This window comes from Aethalodelphis obliquidens, unplaced genomic scaffold (genome assembly GCF_003676395.1).
Source record: "Aethalodelphis obliquidens isolate GAN/ISIS:26980383/991018 unplaced genomic scaffold, ASM367639v1 scaffold98, whole genome shotgun sequence".
Lineage (NCBI taxonomy): Eukaryota > Metazoa > Chordata > Mammalia > Artiodactyla > Delphinidae > Aethalodelphis > Aethalodelphis obliquidens.
This window is the reverse complement of record NW_020838042.1, coordinates 898,187-921,692: the sequence shown is the minus strand read 5'-3', so window position 1 is coordinate 921,692 and position 23,506 is coordinate 898,187. Positions and strand designations below refer to the sequence as shown.

The 23,506-nt window shown below is 40.3% G+C and overlaps 1 protein-coding gene across 8 annotated transcripts in view; it reads left to right on the top strand.

Moving 5' to 3' along the window:
- The window catches only part of DMD (dystrophin), a 2,234,319-nt gene that overhangs the window by 2,198,251 nt on the left and 12,562 nt on the right, over positions 1 to 23,506 (top strand). For all 8 annotated transcript variants that reach the window (XM_027096086.1, XM_027096084.1, XM_027096085.1 and 5 more), the window contains 2 exons: positions 675 to 798; positions 19,256 to 19,348. In XM_027096086.1, coding sequence (XP_026951887.1) covers positions 675 to 798; positions 19,256 to 19,348 — 217 coding nt within the window. The remainder of the gene's footprint in view (positions 1 to 674; positions 799 to 19,255; positions 19,349 to 23,506) is intronic.

Sequence of the window (23,506 nt, the reverse complement as noted above, 5' to 3'; positions counted from 1 at the left end):
ATGGCTCACAGGCCCAGCCGCTCCGCGGCATGTGGGTTCTTCCCGGATCAGGGCACGAACCCGTGTCCCCTGCATCGGCAGGCAGACTCTCAACCACTGTGCCACCAGGGAAGCCCGGAACTCTTTTTTTTTTTTTTTTTTTTTTTTTCCAATTAGTCTTATTTTCTGGTATACCTTTGGGTTTTTTCTTTTGATAATCCCTAAAACATAATTTTTTTAAGTCTCCATTGAAAATATAGCAGGATATTGCATTGTGGAAGGCCCCACCTGCACACAGTCCTGGCTTTCTGGGAATTTAAAAATTTGAGATATGTTCTCTCCATCTTGTTCTTTAATACTTCACAAAAATAAGAATTCTCCACTACATTTTTGTGGTCTCACCATTCTCACATGACCTTCTAAATCTTTCAGTTATTTAGGCTAATCATTTTCTATATCGTATTCCACCATAGCTGTAATGTATTTCAAACTTAGAAGGGGGTACATACAATTCAGGTACACAGACAGTATCCATGGATCTTATCAACAGTGAAATTTCCCAAATGTAACCATCTTTGGGAGGTTTCTAAGTAGGAAAAGTCGTAATTTCTGAGTTTTGAGTGTCTGTAATAGGTATATATTTGTTTGCGTGTTTTATTATGAAAAATAATTCTCTTTTCTTTTGAATGCCTCAGCCCCAGGCAGAGGCCAAGGTGAATGGTACAACGGCGTCCTCTCCTTCTACGTCTCTTCAGAGGTCAGACAGCAGCCAGCCGATGCTGCTCCGGGTGGTGGGCAGTCAAACTTCGGAATCCATGGGTAAGTGTCTGTCTCAGCTACTCCTGGATTTTGTTCTCTCCTAAGGTCTGGAAATGGTGAACTGTTTGCTCAGAGGTTTAAATCATCTGCTAAATTATCTAATATCGGTTCCGGACAAGGGATTGTCATAAATGCCTTTGGGGTACGAAGATGAAAGACAGACATAGTCCTAGCCCGCAAAGGACTGGCTATTCAGTTAGAACAAGGCAACGTGGTACTAAAGTTTCATTCATTTCGGAGATCAGAGAAGGCTTTTCGACGAATTGATATTTGTGAAGGGTTTTGAAGGATGGAGTAGGAACTGAGCATATGTTGAAGAAGGTATAGCATAACTGAAGATGCAGAGATGAGGGCCTTGGGCCAAGGGCAGGAAGGAGCCACTGGTCCAGTTAGATAGGGTCCAAGCAGGAGGTGGGGTCGGGGAGGAAGGAAGGCTGCAGAGGAAGGTTGGGGTCACATTATAGTGACATGAATATTGGGCAGAGGTGTGTGGTCGGTGTCAGGGAGCCGCTGAAAATCATTTAGCAGGTGAGAAATAGCTAAAAAGATGTACTCCGGCAGTTTTATCTGCCCCAAAGTAAAAATAAAACTTTTACAGGTTGAAAGACTCGTTAGGAGGCAATCACAAAGGCCAAGTTATGGGACTTATTTGAAAATAGAGTACCCAAGGCCAGGGGACTGACTGGAAAATGTAAGGAAAGGCAATGAGGGGAGAGGATTTGGTTGGAAGAAGATAATGATCCTTTTGAATGTGGAAACACTGTGTTTGTTTTAGGAGGGGGTAAAAGGACAGTCCGGAGAGATCTGAGAGTGAACTCCACAGAATTGATAGCTGCAAGGCGTGAGATGAGAAATACATAAGAAAGGTGCTTGGATACAGCGCCTCGGGGGAAGACCTCCCTTTGGGTGATGGGGTAGTGAAGGAGTGGGGAGTAGTGTTTGTTGGAAAGGTCACCGAAGAGGGATTACTGAATAATAGGCTCCAAGACCAAAAAACGAAGCAGGCAACTCCTTAAAGTACAATTAGGAAGTTTATTGTGCGCGGCAGCAGGTGGACGGTGATCCCCTGCCACCGAAAGGGGTACAGGGGGACTTAAAGGGGCCAAAGCATGTATGCACGGCTGGAAACTGGGGCTTTCTCCTCCCCTCTGGGCGGGGGCGGGTGGGGTGGTCTCAGGACCATTAACCATCTGCGCCAGCAACGGGCATTCTTCCAGTTTTTGTATCAGATGAAGGTAAGGATAAAAAGCTGACAGGGAACTTGTCTGGCTTGGGCACAGTCCGTCACACGGAAAGGGGAGGGAGGAGGCAGGCCTGTGTGCCCAGGATGGAGCTGACAGAATGGAGTCAGTGTGGCTCAGCCACACAGGCAGGCCTAGGTTTCGGGAAGAAGATGAGTGCCAGAGGTCAAAATGCTGAAAAGGGCTCAGTCGAAATGAAAATAAATTACAGCTCAGTGGATCACCGGAAGCGCAGTAGCTGAAAATGCTTCCCCAGAAGTGGCTCAGAGAAGGCAAGTTGGAGAGGTCTGTCTTTTCACGGAAATAAAAGGTCAGGTAATCTTGGAAATGAGTGTGGCTTGAGGAGAGAAAGGGTCTTTAGACCCTAATGGAAATTATCAAGTAACACTGAGGGCGGAGATGTGTGTAGACCAAATGGTCAGCCAGGTCTGGTGGTGGTCTTCAGTAGTCTTCTCTGCCTAGGACGGGTTCCAAGAAAACTGGAGTTCATGAGGCAAATAAAAGGTCAGAACAAGTAAAGCATTTTGCAGGGGTAATGAAGCCATTGTTAAAAGGACCACGACAGGTGGTTGCCGGCCATCTGCTTACTGGTTTTTCTTGTTGTGCTAGGCTAGACAATAGGGGGGGTTTTATGAAGGCCACAAATACTTGCTCTGTGCCCCTCCTCTCGTGACTCTTCTCCTCTCCTGAGGCCCAGCACAGCATGCTCTATGCTTGCTTTTTCCTGGGTCCTAAACTGGGTTTACTTGACCCTCTTACCTCACAGAAAGGAAGAGACCTGGGACTCCTTGAGTCACACTGAAAGCTCTGTCGCCTGGTCCCATGGTGTGTCGAAGAATTCATTTTATACTTAGGATCTTCCGTGAGAGTAGAATATAGAGAGGTGAGGTGCCTAATCCGACTTGATGGGACAAAAAGGAAAGGTAAGGTATGAGTGCATTTTATGGTGGAGGATGGGGACCATGGTCAGGAAAATTCCCCAAAGTAAAACACTTTGCAGTGACGCCTATAGATCTAAGAGGTAGCCTCCCAGTGAGCGGCAGCTGATTATACATGGAGATCATGGAGGGGCCAGGGTTGCTGGGAAAGGAGAAAGATTCCGCAAGAAGTTGACGAGGGTGCATGAGGGCACTGAGATTAGAGAAAATCAAAGCTTGTAGAAAAGCCAGCTTGCATTTCTTTTCTGAAGGAAGAGGAAATGTTTGTTTGGAGTTGTTTTCCCAGCTTTACCACACGTCAGTGATTTAGGGCATCAGATTCTCTTTCTCCACATGAGATCTGAGTCGAGCTAATGGCCTGTTGGGACTGTAAGTGATAGCGCAGCATATATATGACAGAATATTATATGCCTTTGTAAAGTCTGTGAATTCCAAAAATAACTGAGCTCTAGTACCTCTGTTGTTAACGCCTACTGCAGGATTTTGCCTTTTTTTGAAGTAAGCAAAGCCTGTGAGACGAAGTCACATACTTGAGTGGTGAGATTCAGAGCCCTCGGTGCTTAGAAACATTACATTATTTAGGCCTGTCAACACTGGCAAAGAGGCAGCGTGCCTATGAAAGCACCCAAATTAAAGTCCACGTCAGGCCGTGGAGCTGAGAGGATCGTGGCAGAACTGAATGCAAGAACAGAAGTGCTTGCTTTCTCCAGTGGCCGAGTTAGGCTAAGAGATGACTTGCCACTGTAAAACGGATAGGCTCTGTTGTTAATAAGTTTGTTTTCTGGATGAAAAGAGTGAATTCAAAGGTGACTTTTTTTTCTTCACCATAAAGAAGAAAAAAAAAGACCACCTTCTTGCAGGATGCACACAGGTGTTGAAATAAATGCAGTGTGTATCCTCGTGCTTTGAAGCGCTGGGATGTGATAGGGCTGGGATTTGCTGAACCATTTTCTGGTAGAGAGTTGCATTCTTTTAATATATAACCCCAAGACTTTTTAAAGAGAAATATGGGTGAAGTCATACTGGGTGATCTAATGAGTTGGATGGAGTGTTTCCTCAAACCATGAAATACCACTGGTAAGTCTCTGGGTACGATATGTGCGTTCTGTACGTCTTTTAAAATGGGCCGATGTCCTAATGAAGCTCACATTCTGTTAGAAGTGAACAAAGTCTATCTTCCCAACAGCTTATCTCTGACTCCCTTAACTTCTTCTACCCAATCTATCATTCTTTTATATTTGTTCGCTTAAACAATGTTTAAAGGTTCCTTAGCTTCTTATTTAGAACAATTTCAAACTTAGGGCAGAACTGCAGTTAACTCAACATTTTGCCGCATTCGCTTTATTTATTGACAGTAACATCTATTTACAAACATCTTTATATATCCTGCATAGATATTCATGTATATTTTATGTGCCTGTATAGTTTTAATGACTACGTTGCATACTTAGTAACACTTCAACCTAATCACACTCAGGAAGTAAACAGCAATACAGTCCTATTATCTAATTTAAATTGCAATATCCCCCATTCTGCCAATAATATTCTTTCTAGCTTTTTGGGTTTTTCACTCAGGAGCCAGTGAAAGGTCATGCTTTGCATCTAGTTGCCTTCTCTCTTTTTTTTTTTTTTCTCACTCTCCTAAGGAGTCTAGAACACTTCCCTAGCCTCTTCAGATTTTTTCATGACACTGACATTTCAGAAGAGGTCAGGCCAGTTGTTTTGTAAAATGTTTCTCACTTTGCATTGCCTGCTTGTTTACTCATGATTGGATTCAGGCTAAGTATGTATGCCACCTGACCGCATAGGTGAGGTGGTGTCCCCTCAGTGCATCGCTTCAAGGTTTTTCTCAAGATTGTCAGCCTAGACCTCTCTCCTGAGTGAGTGAGTATTTTCTGGATAAAACCAAAGAAGCCCCACAACAATCTAAAATTTGCGATCAACCTCCAGAATTTCTAAACTGTACAAAGGCAGTCATTTTCCACACTTTTTTCCCCCTTTACCTACATTATGATAAGTTTGGACATATGTATACCCCGTGATACCATCCTCACAGCCAAGGTACTAAACATATTCATTACCTCTAAACCTCTAAAACCACCCCTTTACTTACCTTCCTTCTTGAGCCAAGCCCCACCAACACCTCTCCAGTCAAGGTCAGTCTGTTTTGCTTTGCATAAACAAACAAGAGAAAGACTTGTAGCCCTCATGGTGGAACAGACAATATGAATACTCCCCTAACTGGTTTCTCTGTCTTTAGGCTCTCGTTCCTCCCTGACATTCAGATTGTATATTAATTATTCTTCTCCCTTTTTTATGGGTCCTGTTTGCCTCAAGTCCATACTCCTTAGCATGGTGTTCAAATTCAAAGGTAGACTCACCTTCCTCTAGCGCCCAGTTTTTCACTGTCTTCAAACATGATCCCCCACCTCCATTTGCAGCCCGCAGTGCTCGTGCACACATACCATGCCGTTTCACTAATCCACGCTGTCAGCCATCTCCGACCCTGTGCGCGATGTCTTCTTAACCTGAAATGTACCATCGTTTTCACTCGTCTTTTTGGGGAACTTGATCATGCATTATTATATCCTGTAATTAATTTATTCTGTCTTCGTTATTACACTTTGTTTCTTCTCCCTAGAGCTTAACTTCCTTAAAGGCAAGGCCTAAGTCTTGCTCACTTTCTTCCCCATTTGAGCAATTTAGCCTGAGGTTCTGAATCAAGATGACAACATAGGAAGATCCTGAATTCCCCCCCCCCCCACGCACAGATCCCTCTCAAAGAAATTCAAGAACTAGCTGAGTGACTCCTATATGTTGGACAAACAAACAGAAAAAAAAAGCCCCCCATCAAAACGGGTAGGAGATGTAGAAAACAAACTTATGGTTACCAGGGGAGAAAATAATCAGAAGACATACACACTACTATATATAAAATATAGATAACTAATAAGGACCTACTGTATAGCACAGGGAACTCTACTCAATACTCTAAAATGCCCTATCTGGGAAAAGAGCTTAAAAAAGAACGGATACATGTATAGCTATAACTGATTCACTTTGCTGTACACCTAACACAACATCGTAAGTCAACTAGATGCCAATAAAAATTAATTTAAAAGAAACAGGTAGGAGATCCTGAGACAGTCTTGCTGTAAACCCCATCCCTGGCATGATGACACACAACCAGGAAAGAACTCTCAACTAGTAGCTTCTCCCTGAGGAGTAAAGTTTTGGGCTCCACAAACACCTAACTAACTAACTTTGCAGTCAGTGGGCCTTGCATCCGTGAGAGAGATCCACAAGGCTATGGAACTAAGAGACAGTACTTAAAGGGCTCACATGGACTCAACAAGGCTAACCCCGCCTCCCCCACCCCCCAACCCCTGCTGCCAAGTGCACAGCTTAGAGGCAGCAGTCCGGAATGCATCCAGTCTTTCCATGAAACAGTCCTCTTTGTTTGTTTATAACTTACAAGCCTCAGCCTGAAGAGGTAGGCTTCTTACTCATTTAACACACATATACAGGGGCTGACTTAAGTACTCTCTAGAGATCGTGCAGGCCAGGCCAGCCAGTGCCATCTTCCCACTCTGCTGCCTCACTCCAGGTCATTGGTATCTCCCATCAAGGAGCTTGTGCACACATCTGGTGGCCAGCACGGTTTACGTCACAGGTTCAATGGAATGGTAGCATACCAAAAGAACAGTTTTTAAATAGCTAGCATCTCCCCAGAGCTCAGTGCAGAGGGGGCATACAGAAACGTTTACATCTCCCACTTTTTCCCTGAAAGAGGTCTATTTACATCCTTTAAAAGCTATTGCCGGGGCGGGGGGGTCAGCCTTCCAATCATCTTGCATCTAAGTGCTGACTGAAATCCTCCCCATTGGAACACTGACAGGTCTGGGCAAACCCTCAACTAACTAACTACTCAGCGCCACTAAAAACAAAGAAGCCTCTTTGGACAATCAAAAAAGTTTGAGAGACCAAGAGGTAGGGCAGGGTTGAAAAACAAGGCTCACCTCCTACATGAGATCACGCCTTCAAGATGGCAGAGGTTACCGTTATAGCCAATGCATAGAAACCAACACAAAGGTCAAGGCAAATGAAAAAACAAATACATTCCAAAGAAGAGAACAAGGTGAAACCTCAAAAAAGACGGTAAAGAAATTGACATAAGTATTTTGCAAATAGAGAATTCAAAATAACAGCCCTAAAGATGCTCATCAAGGTCAGGAAAACAATGCATTAAAGTGAGCATTCCAAGGAAGAGAGAGAGAATTATAAGAAAAGTACCAAATAGAAATCACAAAGCTAAGGATACAATAACTGAACCAATAAATACAATAGAAGGGTTCAACAGCAGACTAGATGAATTGGAAGAAAGGATGAGCAAACCCAAAAACAGGGCAGTGGAATTCATCCATCATAGGATGAAAAAGAAAAATGAAAGAAGACAAACTTATGGTTGCCAAAGGGGAAAAGGGGGGGGGGGGGGTATTAGTTTGGGATTAGCAGATGCACGCTACTATACATAACATAGATAACCAGCAAGGACTTACTGTATAGCACAGGGAACGCTACTCAATATCTTGTAATAACCTATCATGGAAGAGATGTAAAAAAATTTTATATATATATATATATATATACACACACACACAAACACACATATATATATATCTGAATCACTTTGCTATACATCTGAAACACAACATTGTAAAAATCAACAATATTTCAATAAAAATTTTTAAAAGAATGATGGCTAGAGAAGATAGCTTAAGGAACTTAGTGGACACCATCAAGCAGACAGATATTCCTAATATAGGGTCCTAGAAGGAAAAGAGAGAGAGAAAGCAGAAAAACTTTCTTAACCTGAGGGAGGAAACATACTTCTAGATCCAGGAAGCCTGGACAGTTCCCACACCAAGACACATTATAATTAAACTGTCACAAGTGAAAGACAATGAGAGAATCTTAAAAGCAGCAAGAGGAAAACAACTTGTTACACACAAGGGAATCCCCATAAATCCATCAGCAGATTTTTCAGCAGAAACTTCGCGGGCCAGAAGGGAGTTTCATGATATATTCAAAGTATTTAAAGGGGAAAAAACCCTGCCAACCAGAAGACTCTATCCAGAAAAGTTGTCATTCAGAATTGGAGAGAGAGAGAGTTTTCCAGACAAGCAAAAGCTGAAGGGATGAAACACCACTACACCAGCCTTACAAGAAATGTAAAAGGGACTTCTTCTTTAAACTCAAACAAAAGGGTGCTAGCTAATTAGTGACAGGAAGACATGAAAGCATAAGCCTCACAAGTAAAGGTAATTATATAATTAAACTCAAAATAATCAAATCTTGTGATAGTGATGGGCTGACTGCTTATACATTCAGTATGAAGGTTGAAAAGCAAAAGTAATAAAAATAACTAGAACCAAAGTAATTTGTTAATAGACACACAGATAAAAATATGTAAACCGTGGCATCAAAAACATGAAACAGAGGGAGGAGAGTAAAAATGTAGAGCTTTAGAATGTGTTCGAAGTTAGGTATTATCAACTTAAAATAGATGGTTATAAATATGTTTTATCTGAGCCTCATGGTAACCACAAAGCAAAAACCTATACACAAACAACAGAAAGGAATCTAAGCATTACACTACAATCATCAAATCACAAAGGAAGAGAGCAAGAGGAAGAAAGGCACAGAGGAACTACAGAACAGCCAGCAAACAGTTTTTTAACTGGCAGTAAGTACACACCTATCAAGAATTACTTTAAGTGGACTAAATTTTCCAATCACAATATATGGAGCAGCTGAATGGATTTAAAAAACAAGACCTACAGTCTCCCATGGCAATAGAAATAAAAACAAATAGACAAATGGGACCTAATCAAACTTACAAGCTTTTGCACAGCAAAGGAAACCATAAACAAAATGAAAAGACAACCTACAGAATGGGAGAAAATATTTGCAAATAATGCAACAAGGGCTTAATTTCCAAAATATACAAACAGCTCATACAACTCAACAACAAAAAAACAACCCAACTGAAAAATGGGCAGAAGATTGGAATTGTCACATACACACTACTATATGTAAAATAGCTAGCTAATAAGGACCTACTGTATATAGCACAGGGAACTCAACTCAGTACTCTGTAATGGCCTGTATGGGAAAAGAATCTAAAAAAAGAGTGGATATACGTACATGTATAACTGACTCACTTTGCTGTACAGTAGAAACTAACACAACATTATAGACCAGCTATACCCCAGTAAAAAAAAAAAAATGGACAAAAGACCTAAATAGACATTTCTCCAAAGAAGTACAAACGGCCAAGAGGCACATGAAAAGATGCTCAACATCGCTAATTATTAGAGAATGCAAATCAAAACTACAATGAGATACTGCCTCACACACCAGTCAGAATTGGCCATCATTAAAAACTCGACAAATAACAAATGCTGGAGAAGACATGGAGAAAAGGGAACCCGCTTACAGTGTTGGTGGGAATGTAAAGTGGTGCAGCCACTATGGAGAACAGTACAGAGGTTCCTCAGAAAACTAAAAATAGAACATGATCCAGCAGTCCCACTCCTGGGCATATATCCGTGCAAAACTCATCTAAAAAGGTACATGCACCCCTGTGTTCATAGCAGCACTATTCACAATAGCCAAGACATGGAAACAACCTAAATGCCCATCAACAGAGGAATGGATAAAGAAGATATGGTACATATATACAATGGAATACTACTCAGCCATAAAAAAGAGAACGAAATAGTGCCATTTGCAGCAACATGGATTATCACACTAAGTGAAGTCAGAAAGAGAAAGACAAATACCATATGATATCACTTAAATGTGGACTCTAAAGTACAACACAAAGGAACCTATCTGAGAAACACAAACAGACTCACGGGGACACAGGGAACAGACTTGTGGTTGCCAAGGGGGAGGAGGTTGGTGGAGGAATGGAGTGGGAGGTTGGGGTTAGCAGATGTAAGCTATTATACATGGAATAGATAAACAACAAGGTCCTACTGTATAGCACAGAGAACTATATTCAATATCCTATGATAAACCATAATGGAAAAGAATATTAAATATATATGTATAACTGAATCACTTTGCTGTACAGCAGAAATTAACACAACATTGTAAATCAACTATACTTAAAACAAAAGGAAAGGAAAGACACAAGACAAATGCAACATATGACCCTAGGTTCCGGGGTGGGGGTGGAATATATACATATGCACATATATGGTAATAGTTATAAAAGACATTACGAATTATTAAGGCAATTGGTGAAATTTAAATATAGGCTACAAATTAGATGATAATATAGTGCAATGTGGTTCCATAAGATAGGGTTCAAGGACATAATGATGAAGTACTTAGAAAAAAAGGGTCACGGACCTGAACCTAATATTGAAATGGGTCAGCAATGATAACAACAACGATAATAAACCTATGTATTTAGAAAGAGAAACAAAGCAAATATGGCAACATTAACACTTGGTGAATCAAGGTAAAGGGTATATTAGGAGTCTATTTTACTATTGGAATTTTTCTGTAACTTTGAAATTAAAATTTAATGAAAATCCTTTCCAACAAAAACAAACAAAACAACAACAGAAACAAGACCTAGCCCTATGTGGCCTATAAAAAAGTCACTTCAGATGTAAAGATGTAAAGAAACCTGGGGTAGCTACACTTATATCAAACAAAATAGACTTTGAAACAACGACTAAAATAAGACCCAAAGAAGGGCATGACAACAATGATAAAGAGGTCATTCCAATAAGAGGCTATAACATTTGTAAGTATTTATTCACCCAACATAGGGGCACCTAAACATATAAAGCAAATATTAAGAGACCTAAAGGGAAAAATAGATAGCAATACAATAATACTAGGGGATTTAACCATATCTCACGTACATCAATGGATAGGTTATCCAGACAGAAAATCAATAAGGAAGCATGGGACCATATATTATGTCAGATGAACTTAACATACATACAGAACACTCCATCCAAACACAGCAGAGTACATTCTTAAGTGTACATGGAACATTCTCTAGGATGGAATATTCTCTAGGATAGATCATATATTGGGCCACAAAACAAGTCTCAGTAAATTTAAGAAGATTGAAATCATATCGAGCATCTTTTCTGACCACAGTGTTATGAAACCAAAAATCAATTTCAAGAAGAAAACTGGAAAATTGACAAATACGGGAATATTTAATAACATACCAATGTGTTACTGTACACACTACAAATGGATTGATGAAGAAATCACAGGAGAAACCAAAAACTACCTTGAGACAAATGAAAATGGAAATACAACATAACAAAAGTTACAGGATGCAGCAAAGCAGTTCTGAGAGGGAAGTTCATACAGATAAATGCCTGCATCAAGAAACAAAAAGGTCTCAAACAACCAACCTAACTTTACACCTCAAGGAACTAGAAAAAGAAGAACAAAGTCCAAAGTTAATGGAAGGAAAGAAAGATCAGCGCAGACATAAATGAAATAGAGATGAAAAAGATAATGGAAAAGATCAATGAAACGAAGCGCTTTTTTTTTCTTTTTGAAAAGATAAACAAAATAGACCTTTAGACAAACTCGCCAAGGGAAAAAGAGAGAGGACTCAAAATCAGAAATGTATGAAGAGATGAGTACAACTTACACCATAGAAATACAAAGGATCGTAAGACTACTGAAAACAATTATATGCCAACAAATTGGATAATCTGGAAGAAATGGATAAATTCCTAGAAACATAGAACCTGCCAAGACTGAATCATGAAGAAACAAACTCTGAACAGACCAACAATGAGAAAGGAGATTGAATCTATAAGCAAAAGTCCCCCCCGCCGCCCCAAAAAAGCCCAGAATCAGATGGTTTCTCTGGCAAATTCTACCAAACATTTAAAAAAGAACACGAATCCTTCTCAAACATTTACAAAAGAATTGAAGAGGCAATCACACCCCCAAAATTATTTTACAAGGCCAGCATTACACTTTGATACCAAAGCCAGATGAGGACACTACAACAAAACTATAGACCAACATCTAATGAATACAGATGCAAAAATTCTCAACAAAATATTAGCAAACCAAATTCGACAGTACATTAAAAGGATCATACACCATGACCAAGTGGGATTTATCCCTGGGTTGCATGGGTGGTTCAACATATACAACTGAATAAATATACCACATTAATAGGATGAAAGAAAATCATATGATCATCCCAATAGATGAAGAAAAAGCATTTGGCAAAATTCAACATCCATTCATGATAAAAACTCTCAACAGAGTGGGCATAGAGGAGGGAACATATGTCAACATGATGAAGGCCATGTATGACAAGCCCACAGCTAACATCATATTCAGTGGTGAAAAGCTGACAGCTTTTCTGCTAAGATCAGAAGACCAGGGTGCCTACTCTTGCCGCTTTTGTTCAGTATAGTGCTGAAAGTCCTAGCCAGCATAACTGGGTGAGAAAAAGAATAAAAGGCCCACAAATCAGAAAGAAAGTAGTAAATTTATCTCTATTTGCAAATGACATGATAACGTACATAGAAAACCTGGAAGACTCTACCAAAAAACTGTTAGAACTCAATGAATTTAGTGAAGTTGCAGGATAAAAACTCAATATACAAAAATCTGTTGCATTTTTACACACTAATAACAAACTACGACAAAGAGAAATTAAGAAAATAATTCCACTTACGATTGCATCAAAAAGAATAAAATACCTAGGAATAAATTTAAGGCGGTGAAAGACCTGTACCCTAAAAACTATAAGACAGTGATGAAAGAAATTGAAGACGATGCAAACAAATGGAAAGATATTTCATGCTCATTGACTGGAAGAATTAATATTGTTAAAATGTCCATACTACCCCCAAGCAATCTACAGATTCAGTGCAATCCCAGTCAAAATTCCAATGGCATTTTTCACACAAATAGAACAAAAAATCCTAAAATTTGTATGGAACCACAAAAAAAAAAGACCCCGAAGAGCCAAAGCAATCTTGAGAAAGAAGAGCAAAGCAGGAGGACTCGTGCTCCCTGATTTCATACTGTATTACAAAGCCACAGTAGTCAGAATGGTATGGCATTGGCATAAAAACAGACACATAGATCAACAGAACAGAACAGAGGGCCTATAAATAAACCTTCACACATATGGTCAATTAATTTACAACAAACAAGCTAAAAACATACAATACGAAAAGAATAGTCTCTTCAGTAAATGGTGTTGGGAAAACTGCACAGCCACATACAAAAGAATGAAATGGGACCACTATCTTACACCATACATGAAAAACAATTCAAAATGGATTAAAGACTTGAATGTAAGACCTGAAACCATGAAAACTCCTGGAAGAAAACATAGGGGGTAAGCTCCCTGATATCAGTCTTGGTGATGACTTTTTGAGTTCACACCAAAAGCAAAGGCAACAAAAGCAAAAATAATCTGACTACATCAAATAAAAAGCTTCTGTACAGCGAACAAAACCATCGAGAAATAAAAAGACAGAATGGGAGAAAATATTTGCAAATCATATATCTTACATGGAGATAATATTCAGAATGTATAAAGAACTCATACAACTCAAGAGAAAAAACCAATCTGATTAAAAAATGAGAAGATCCATTAGACATTTTACCAAAGATATACCACTGGCCAACAGGTACATGAAAAGGTGCTGGACATCACACTAATCATCAGGGAAATGCAAATCAAAACCACAATGAGATATCACCTCACATCTGTTTGAATGGCTATTAACAGAGACAAGACATAACAAGTGTTGGTGAGAACGTGAAGAAAAGGGGGAACCCTTGTGCACAGTTTTAGTGCGAATGAAAAATGGTGCAGAGAACAGACTGGTGGTTGCCAGAGGTAGGGGCTGGGCAAAATGAGCAAAGGTGGTCAAAAAGTACAAAATGCCAGTTATAAGATAAATAAGTCCTGCATGGGATATAACGTACAGCATGGAGACTACAGTTAACAATACTGTACTGTATGTTTAAAAGTTGCATGGCAGCATGGATGGACCTAGAGATTATCGTACTAAGTGGAGTAAGTCAGACAGAGAAAGGCAAATATCATATGATATCCCTGATATGTGGAATCTAAAACTATGATACAGATGAACTTATTTACAAAACAGAAGTAGAATCACAGACATAGAAAACAAATTTATGGTTACCAAAGGAGAAGGGGGCGGGGTAAATTAGGAGTATGGGATTAACAGATATAAAAATAGATAAACAACAAGGCCCTACTGTATAGCATAGGAAAGTATATGCAATATTTTGTAATTACCTATAATGGAAAAGAATGTGAAAAAGAATACATATACATATATATATATATATATATATATATCTCTGAATCACTTTGCTGTACACCTGAAACTAACACAACATTGTAAATCAGCTAAACTTCAACTAAAAAAAAGTTGCTAAGAGATTATTAAATCTTTTATTCTTGTGATGAGAACTTTTATAAGATTTGTAACTATGGTGATGAATGTTAACTTACTGTGGTAATCAATTCGCAGTATATACTTATTTCAAATAATTATGTTGTACACCTAAAGTTAATACGTTCCATGTCAATTATATCTCAATAAAAATTTTACAAACGAATAATAGCTACTAATTTCAATATCTTTCATCACTATTCAACACTAACCAACTAGTAATCAACATCATCATTGTATACCGTTAATATAGCAAAGAACTTAAAGACAGCATTTTTATGTAAAATTGAAACCATCTACCCCCAGTCATAATTTCACAAAGTCACTGAAGGTAAATATCAGGTACTGGATAGATCTTTTTTTTCTTAAGGAAAACTAGAGAAAGGCGGGAATGACAAAGTAGTCACACATCAAGTTGGAAATTGGTTGAAAACAAAATATATGATTTAGATAAGCAATCCAAAGAAAAATAGGGGTGGGCATATTTGCTCATACACAGCCCCCCTTTTTAAGACAAAATAGTGTTCTAATACACAGCTTCCTTTTGTATACAGAGAAAATAGTTTGCTTGGGTGTCAACAAAAATCATAGGTGTAAGGATTCTTGTGTCTCAGCTTACATCAATTCTGGCTAAAGTCACTTTTTAAGCAAGTTAAACCCTTATCATCATTTGAATTGAGGAAAGGGAAGTGAGTTAGATATCATCCCGTCTAGAAAGCCTGAAACCATGGTGAATTTCAGAAGAATTAAAGAATATCTTGCCTATAGCAAACCATTTCACTTCTTTGATCTCAGATTAAACTGAGTCATCTCCTTTTTCTTCACTTCAGCAGTGTCTATCATATTATGCTATATCAGAGTGCTATTTTAACTTTGACTATGTCTTCCCTTATTTTGAAACATTCATTTTTTTTAATGTTTCAGTCATTTCTTTGGACCAACTTCAGACAAACCATGAAAACTAGGGCCAATAATCCAAAAAGGATTTTTATGCATATCTGTGGGGATCACCTCAGAATAGAATCAAATTGCAGTGTTAATGCTAAAGAATTGCCATTACCTAAGTTAGAAATCCCTGAACCATTAGCAGTGCTATTTGAGCAGGCAATGGATCAGTGAAGTAGGGATGAGGGCTGGCCAAGTTCCCAGTGTACACACCTGGGACTCAATAAATATTTTCTTGAGGTTTTTTTTTTGTGTGTGGGAGGAGGCTTGTGGTCACCAGTATTGTTAGAGTCAACATTTTTGGGCCGCCTATAATGTTATAGCCACATATCAGCATATGATTAGATAACCCATAAATATTGGTATGTTGCTAGTTCGATGCCTTAAAACAGAGTATATCAATCAGCTATTGCTTTGTAACAAAATAATCGGAAAATTCTCAAGTTACATATTTTTCATTCAGGCCGTCTTGTTGGTTGATTGGAGTTGTGCCGGAGCTCAACTAGGCTGGACTCCAAGTTGTGGGTTGGGGTCAAGTCTGTTCCACATGTCTCTCATCCCCCTTGGGTCAGAAGACCACTGGACCATGTACTTCTTATGGCACATAAGCACAAGAAAGCAAGCCCAACCACTTAGGCACATTACGAGGCTCTGCTTATGTCATATCTAACATTCCATTGGCCAAAGCAGGTTATGTGACCATGTCTAAATTCCTGAGCCGGAGAAGCACGTTCCCCCCAACACTCGGTCACTTTACTTTGTACGTACTGGCCATCTTCTTGCTCTTCCGTGAGCAAGCCAATCACACTCTCCTCTCAGAGCCTGCATTTCCTATTCCCTCTGTCTCATGCACTCTTCCTTCAAATATCTACGTGGCTCCCAGCCTCAAGTCCCTAACATTTTGGCTCATCTGCGCCTTATTAACGAGGGCTCTTAGACTCCCCTTTCTGAAGAGTCTTCCTCACTGCCCCTCCCTAACCCTCTTTTCTGAGGCCTGAGTGCCTCCATAAGGATGTGAATTCCGCGGAGCCAGCTTTTTGGTTGTGTACTGCTGTAACCCCAGTACTCAGAACATTGCCTGGCACATAGTTGGCTTTTGATAAGTACTTGAATATATAAATAAATCTGTTTTGAAATTTTTACGGCTTTTTTTTTAACATTTAAAATCTGGCTCAGTATTGAATAGTCTGGTGGCATTACTTTAATTTCAGGTGTCATTTAGCGGTTTTCACTTTTCCAGTATAATCTGACACAGAAAATATTAGGCCTTAAGCATTTTTCAGTGGTTGATTCACTTCTTACTCACGCATACACGTGATAATTCTGATTTCCACTTTTAAAGGAGATTAGTTAAACCCAAAGGAGTTTTAACTGTGAAAATCTTGAGAAAAGAAGAAAAGATTATATTTTACTTGTTTATTTTCTACCTACGATGTAATAGGCCCCCAAAAACTGTTTGAATGGATACATGAAACTGCCATGAAAGTTTCCAGCAAAACAAAGAAGCCAAGTTTACCTTTGTACTTGGACACTTGCATTTGAGACTCACAGCTGATAGTTATGACTGGTTGACATCATTAGGTTTATACCTTTTTTTGATCCTTGAAGTAATTCAGGGAGAAGAATGTCAGTCACTTCACTGAACTGTACCTAAACCTGAAGACAGTAGAGTTGAGTTCCTAGAGCTCCAGTATGAGCTAATTAAACTGTCAGAAATATTAACATCATTGCTCATGAGTGTCTCTTTTGGTTCCAATTTATTCTATAAGGCATACTATCACTAAAAGTGGACTTGACACCATTAAAAATGCCTCGTGTTCCCCAATTCGGCAAAATTTTGCATTGGTAATGGAACAGAAATGTAATCAACCCTGCAGCTGTCAGCATCCTGTTCCTTCTGGCAACATTTCATTCACTCCATCCTTTCCAGATGATGGTAGTTTAAAACCACGGGCAAGGGGCCTCCCTGGTGGCACAGTGGTTAAGAATCCGCCTGCCAATTCAGGGGACATGGGTTCGAGCCCTGGTCCGGGAAGTTACCGCATGCCGGGGAGCAACTAAGCCCGTGTGCCACAACTACTGAACCTGCGCTCTAGAGCCCGTGTGCCACAACTACTGAAGCCCATGCACCCTAGAGCGTGTGCTCGCAACAAGAGAAGGCACTGCGATGAGAAGCCCACGCACCACAGTGAAGAGTAGCCCCTGCTCGCTGCAACTAGAGAAAGCCCGCACGCAGCAACGAAGACCCAGCGCAGCCAAAAATAAATAAATAAAATTAAATAAATAAATAAAATTTAAAAACCCACAGGCAAAAAGAAACTAAAGATGCTGAATTTCATTTTTTCATTTCTAAAGGCATAAATATCAGCAAGTAGTATGTGCATGTGGATGGATAGATAATCTAACTTCCTTTTCACCTTATAACCTGAATAGCAATCATTTCCTGTCCTTAGTACTTCAAAGAGGGTTCCTATGGTATGTTACCAGGAGACTCACAGAATCAGAGGGGTTCTGTCTACCCCAGGTCCTTAGCCCTCCTTTCTAATAATGGTATACAGCCTCACATCCACCTAGGATAGGATTTTGTCTAAATGGTGAGCACTGCCAAGGATTCTTTTAGCTTGTGCTTTAAGAAAGAAGGATGAACACTTGGTAATAAATGCGGGATTATAATCAGAGATGAAAATCCAAGTGGCACAGACCAAAGGAAACGACAGGCAGGCATATTTAAGTCATTACATCACTGGCTCCCCAGTCATTTTCAAGTCACATGTGAACCAGAGGTTCTCAACCCCTTAAGCGTGTATATTTTTGTTGATCTGCTGAAGCAAGGTCTTGTTTTAAATGGAAGTGACAATGTGCTCAACAAACAGAGCTTGAAAAGAAGTTATTTTCACTGTTGGAAGATTGAACGTTATGAAAAATTAGTTTCAAAGGACCTTCAAAGTTCAAAACAATTTTGTTTGCACTTAAGAAATTTCTCCCTTACTGCAAATGCTGTTTGAGGTGTATTTCTTTGACACATGAGTAAACAGTCGAGACACAGATCAACAAAATCTACAAGGAGACTCCAATCCCCAGAAGAAAACCATCCATCCCTAAACTCCCTTCCTTCCAAATCATCCTTCTCTCCTCACATAAACAAATGCTCAAAAATTTTGTTAAAAAGTTTCCCTTTGTAAGCCTCTAAAAACATCATTATGAAGAAGTAACCCCACGGAACAAATAGGAGAGGAACATAACTTCCCGGTGTGTCCATATACACAGTCCTTAGAATATCTATATTTCATTTCCTATGTAGGGCACATACAACTTTTATTTCTCCCTATTACAGTGGACTTTAAAGGTACTTGAGTTTTCTCTGTATGTCTTGTTAAATGTCACAGTAAAGAATGGAAAAAATACCTCAGTGTCTCCACTCCTTACCTTCCTAAAGTGAATGCAGAATGTCACGTGCTTCTTTTGTGTTGAAGAGACACGCTGCAAATGTGCTATAATCATCTTTTATTACAAAGAAAAACATTTCACGTTTGTTAATGGGGCATAAGAAACTTAGGGCAACTTTAACTTCTAAGCAGATACACAGTTTTCTTTTCCAAAGATAATGACGTAGATAAATCCCTGCATGAGATTCTTTTTCCCGTGAAGGAACTGTTCCCTAATTATTAAGCTTGAGGGGTTATTTTTATTTACGTTATTGATGAAGGAGTGAAAATGAATTAATAATGGATTTTTAAATGGCGTCATGAACCTTTTCTCCGGTATCTGTATTTTCTCAAGTGTTAATTTGCCATTGTTTGTGTTTGCTTTCATTAAGGCGAGGAAGATCTTCTCAGTCCTCCCCAGGACACAAGCACAGGGTTAGAAGAAGTGATGGAGCAACTCAACAACTCCTTCCCTAGTTCGAGAGGTAAGCGCCAGTACCCAGAAGTCACTCAAACTTCCTGGAAGTAGGCCACTCGTTTCCATACCCAACCAGCATGTGTAGTTTCCATGTTTACGTAAACAGGTGCTGACAGAATGCCAGTTTGGGGTCACTGGGAGAAGATTTTGTCTTCGAGTGTGAATTTCTGGTTTGGAGTATTTCCAATTCAAATACCTGTGTAATCAAGGTGTTTCTAGAAATAAGAATAGTAACTTATGTTTATAAAGTATCGATATCTTCCTTGCTTGGCACATTAGCCTGAAGAGTTAATTATGAGATAGCTTTTACTTAAGAGCAGTTGTTAAGTGACTTTTACAGACGAGGAGATTAATGCCCTGATGGTGCCTTGGCCAGGGACGTACCGCTGCTACGTGATACAGCACGGTCTGCGATAGGCCTAGCGTACAGTGGTGGTGGGAACTCGGGCTTGCAATCTCATGCCTTCTATGTATATTTGAAAACTGTGTCTTACCCCATCACTTACACATAAGTACAATTAAATCTCTATGTACTAGTTCGTTACTCTTTTCATTTGCATAGATAGAATACAATTTTCACAAAGAAAGACACTAATATTATTTCATTTAAATGTTAATATATCTGAATACTAATATTATGGAACATTAAAATTATTTCTCCCATCACTTTGACTTTGAATATTTTGCCCTCATACCAAAAATACAGCATTTTACCGCACTGAATTTTCCTACCAGCCAGTATGAGCTTCAGATGCCTTACTTCATCCAAGGAGCTATTTTGCTGCCGTTGTTAGTGTTTTGGACTATTTCTAGTGGTTCACTGCCCTAACATAAAACAGGTCACTGACCCACCCCCTTCAATGAATAAAAAGAATGGCAGACAGCATGGACGCTCGACTCAATACTATTGTATTCCAAGTGTGCAAGTTGCTAAGAAAGAAAACCTTCAGAGTTCTCATCACGAGAGAAAAAATATTGTACATTTGTATGGGGACAGATGGTAAATAGACCTATCGGGTGATCATGTCACAGTGCATACAAATGTCAAGTCACTAGGTTGTACACCTGACACTAATACAATGGCGTATGTCAGTTATACTTCAGTTAAAAAAAGAATGGCAGCAGTCACCTGTGAGCAAATAGAGGGATATGCTAGAGAACCAAGGGTGGGGGGGGAAGCACAAGGCTTTGCGGCCAGTGATTGGCACCCCTACTGGGCTGCCAGGGAGGGAAGGGCGGCCGAGAATCTGGCTGTTTGCTCCTCTCCACAAGGGCAATGAGGAGGCTGTTTTGAGTCCTGTGTTGTTCCTATCTTTTTGTTCAGTGTCAGTTAACAATGGCCATTTCCCAGCTATTTCATGTGCAAGTGAACGTTGTGTGGTGCACATTAAAAGCAATAATGTTCTGATAGAGCGTTGCTAAGGAACCGTCAGGGGAAGCTAATTTTAAATGTCTGCACCAGCCATCTTTTCACCGCTGAGCGCCTCTGATGTGTTGATTTTAACAGATAAAAGTCTTCTGTCTTCCACCCACCTCCTTATCCCACACCTGCCAGCCTCTTCTCCATCCTATCTTCACTGCCTCCTCTCCCAAAATGCCATGATTCATAATGAGAAGACCACACGCTGGTCTGACGTAAATCAAACACATTCACCTTGATCCTGCCAGCTTTTGCTAGCACCTACTATGTACCCGCGGAGGTGTCAGGGATGCAAAGTAGAAATGCCAAGTTCTTTGCCGTCAAGGTGCTTACGGTCAGTTGGGGATGCAGCCTTCCCGAGAAGTTCATACCACAGCACAGCAGTATTACTGCTGTAATGGAGACGTCTGTGACGTGAGAGAATCCTAGAAACCCCCTTCTAGATAAATAGGAATGGCTTAGCCTCAAGCAGAGCAAGTGTCTTCCTCAAGATCACACAGCTACTCATGGGGCCAGAACTTTGGGCCCCGCATCTCACACACATTTCACTGACCCCGAGCTTCCCCTTGAAGGTCATAGACGTGCGCCTCCTCCCTGCTCCTTGACCCGAAAGGTTGTTTACCTGCTCTGTGGGAAGTCAGTGGCAGCCCTGGGCATTTCTGTCACATCTGAACAACTAGAGTATCAGAGGAGAGGCCACAGCAGGGCTCATGGCTCTGTTTCCCCAGCGGCAGCTTTTTTGTACTGGGTCTCTGGGCCATCCTAATCATCTTAAGGTGAGATCTTTGCACCCTCTCCCGGCATCCCCCTTTTAGACTCCTTGAAGCTAGATACCACATGGGTATGAAAGATCAGAAATATACCTCCTCTGATATGGTATTTGGCAGTCAGCCTCTCTGATGTTGTATTTACTTGTCTGATGTTAATTTACTTATATGGAAAACCTAGGAAACTCTATTCAGGCCGCCTGGGTAGTGTTTACTAAATTAGTGCTTATGGAAGCGTATCATCCCCTGAGTGCTAATTTGAGTTCTCAAATAGGGGATAAGCAGGATTTGTCTGATACCCGTTCCATTAACCAAGTTCCTGCTTACTCAGTAGTACCCTGGTGCCCTGAGAGAATTCATTCATTTTCCTGAAGAAAACAATCAAATAAACAAACAAACAAAATCCTCATAACGAGAGTAGATAAGGTGCTAGAAGAGCTGGCTGGTCTTCCTGTGATGCTGTGACCTTGACATTTTCTTTTCTACTTCCTACCAAATTATACCTTATCATAGGCCCCTTATGATTCTGCACCCAATTCCAATGTGTGGGGTTCTTTTCCCACACCACCGAACAATTCTCACATACCAGCTGGGTGTCCTACAATTTACCTCGATTCTGACTCTGTCTACCCAGAGACAGGATCCAATTCCACCCGTTAAGGTCTCAGTCCCACAAGACTGCCCCTCCCCTCCTACTTCAGACTGCCAATTTTAAGTCCAGGTTGTTAGCTGGGCTTCTGACCCACTGGCTATAGACTAGAGATTCCAACAACCCCCTCTTTGGGTTCGATTAATTTGCTCGAGCAGGGCACAGAACTCAGAGAAACATGTTACTTACTAGATCACTGGTTTCTTATAAAAGGGTCTAACTCAGAAACAGCCAGATGGATGAGATGCGTAGGGCAAGGCACGGGGAAAGGATGCAGAGCTTCCATGCCCTCTCTGGGCACACCACTCTCACCACATCTCCACGTGTTCACCAACCCGGAAGCTCTCCTAACCCTGTCCTTTTGGGTTTATAAGGAGGCTTCATTACATAGGCATGAATGATTAAATCATTGGCCACTGGTGACTGAACTCAATCTCCAGCCCCTCTCCTCTCCCTGGACATCATGGGGTAGGAGTGAAAAGTTCCAACCCTCTGATCACTTGGTTGGCTCCCCTGGCAAGCAGCCCCCATCCTTAGGTGCTTTCCAGAAGTCACCTTGGTAACGTAACAAAAGACACCTTGCTGCTGCTCATCACAGGACTTTCCTAGGGTTTTAGGAGCGCTGTGCCTGGAAGGGGGACGAAGACTAAATATATATTTCCTCTCATAAATCACAATGTCACACCTATTTCTCCATACATTTAAATGGATAAAAAGTCTTGTCATTGTGAAAATAGGCTGATCGTCGATGCACTCTAAAAAGTGGTTTTTCAAGCACGTAGACCCCAGACGGGTTGCAACCAGAGGTTGGTGATGCCGACTCCCAATTACCTCACCACCGACCAGTCAGAAGAGTGTTCATGAGCTGATCACACACCCCACAACCCCCTGCCTCCCACTGTCTTTATAAACCCTTCCCTGAAAGCCTTCGGGGACTTTCAGGGTCTTTTAAGCAGTAGCTGCCCCGGACTCCTTGCTGGCGCCCTGCAATAAAGCTGTTCTTTTCTACTTCCCCACAAAAAATAAAAATTTTTAAACAGTGGTTTTTTGGATGCTTTATTTCTAACTAAAGGCATTTATTCATTTTGAAAGAATGGAGAATATATATATGTATATATAGAGAGAGAGAGAGTAGGATTTAATGGGAATATCTTACCAATTAGTAGGTATGTTAAGTTGATATTAAGCCAAAAATCTTGAGATTCTTAACGTCTCAGGATAAGAGACTCTCCCAAATTGGAAGGGTCTTGAAAGTTCATCTTAATGTCTTCGATGTTCAAAACCGTAGCTTTTGACCTTTTCTGACCATTATCCATAATAAGAGAAACA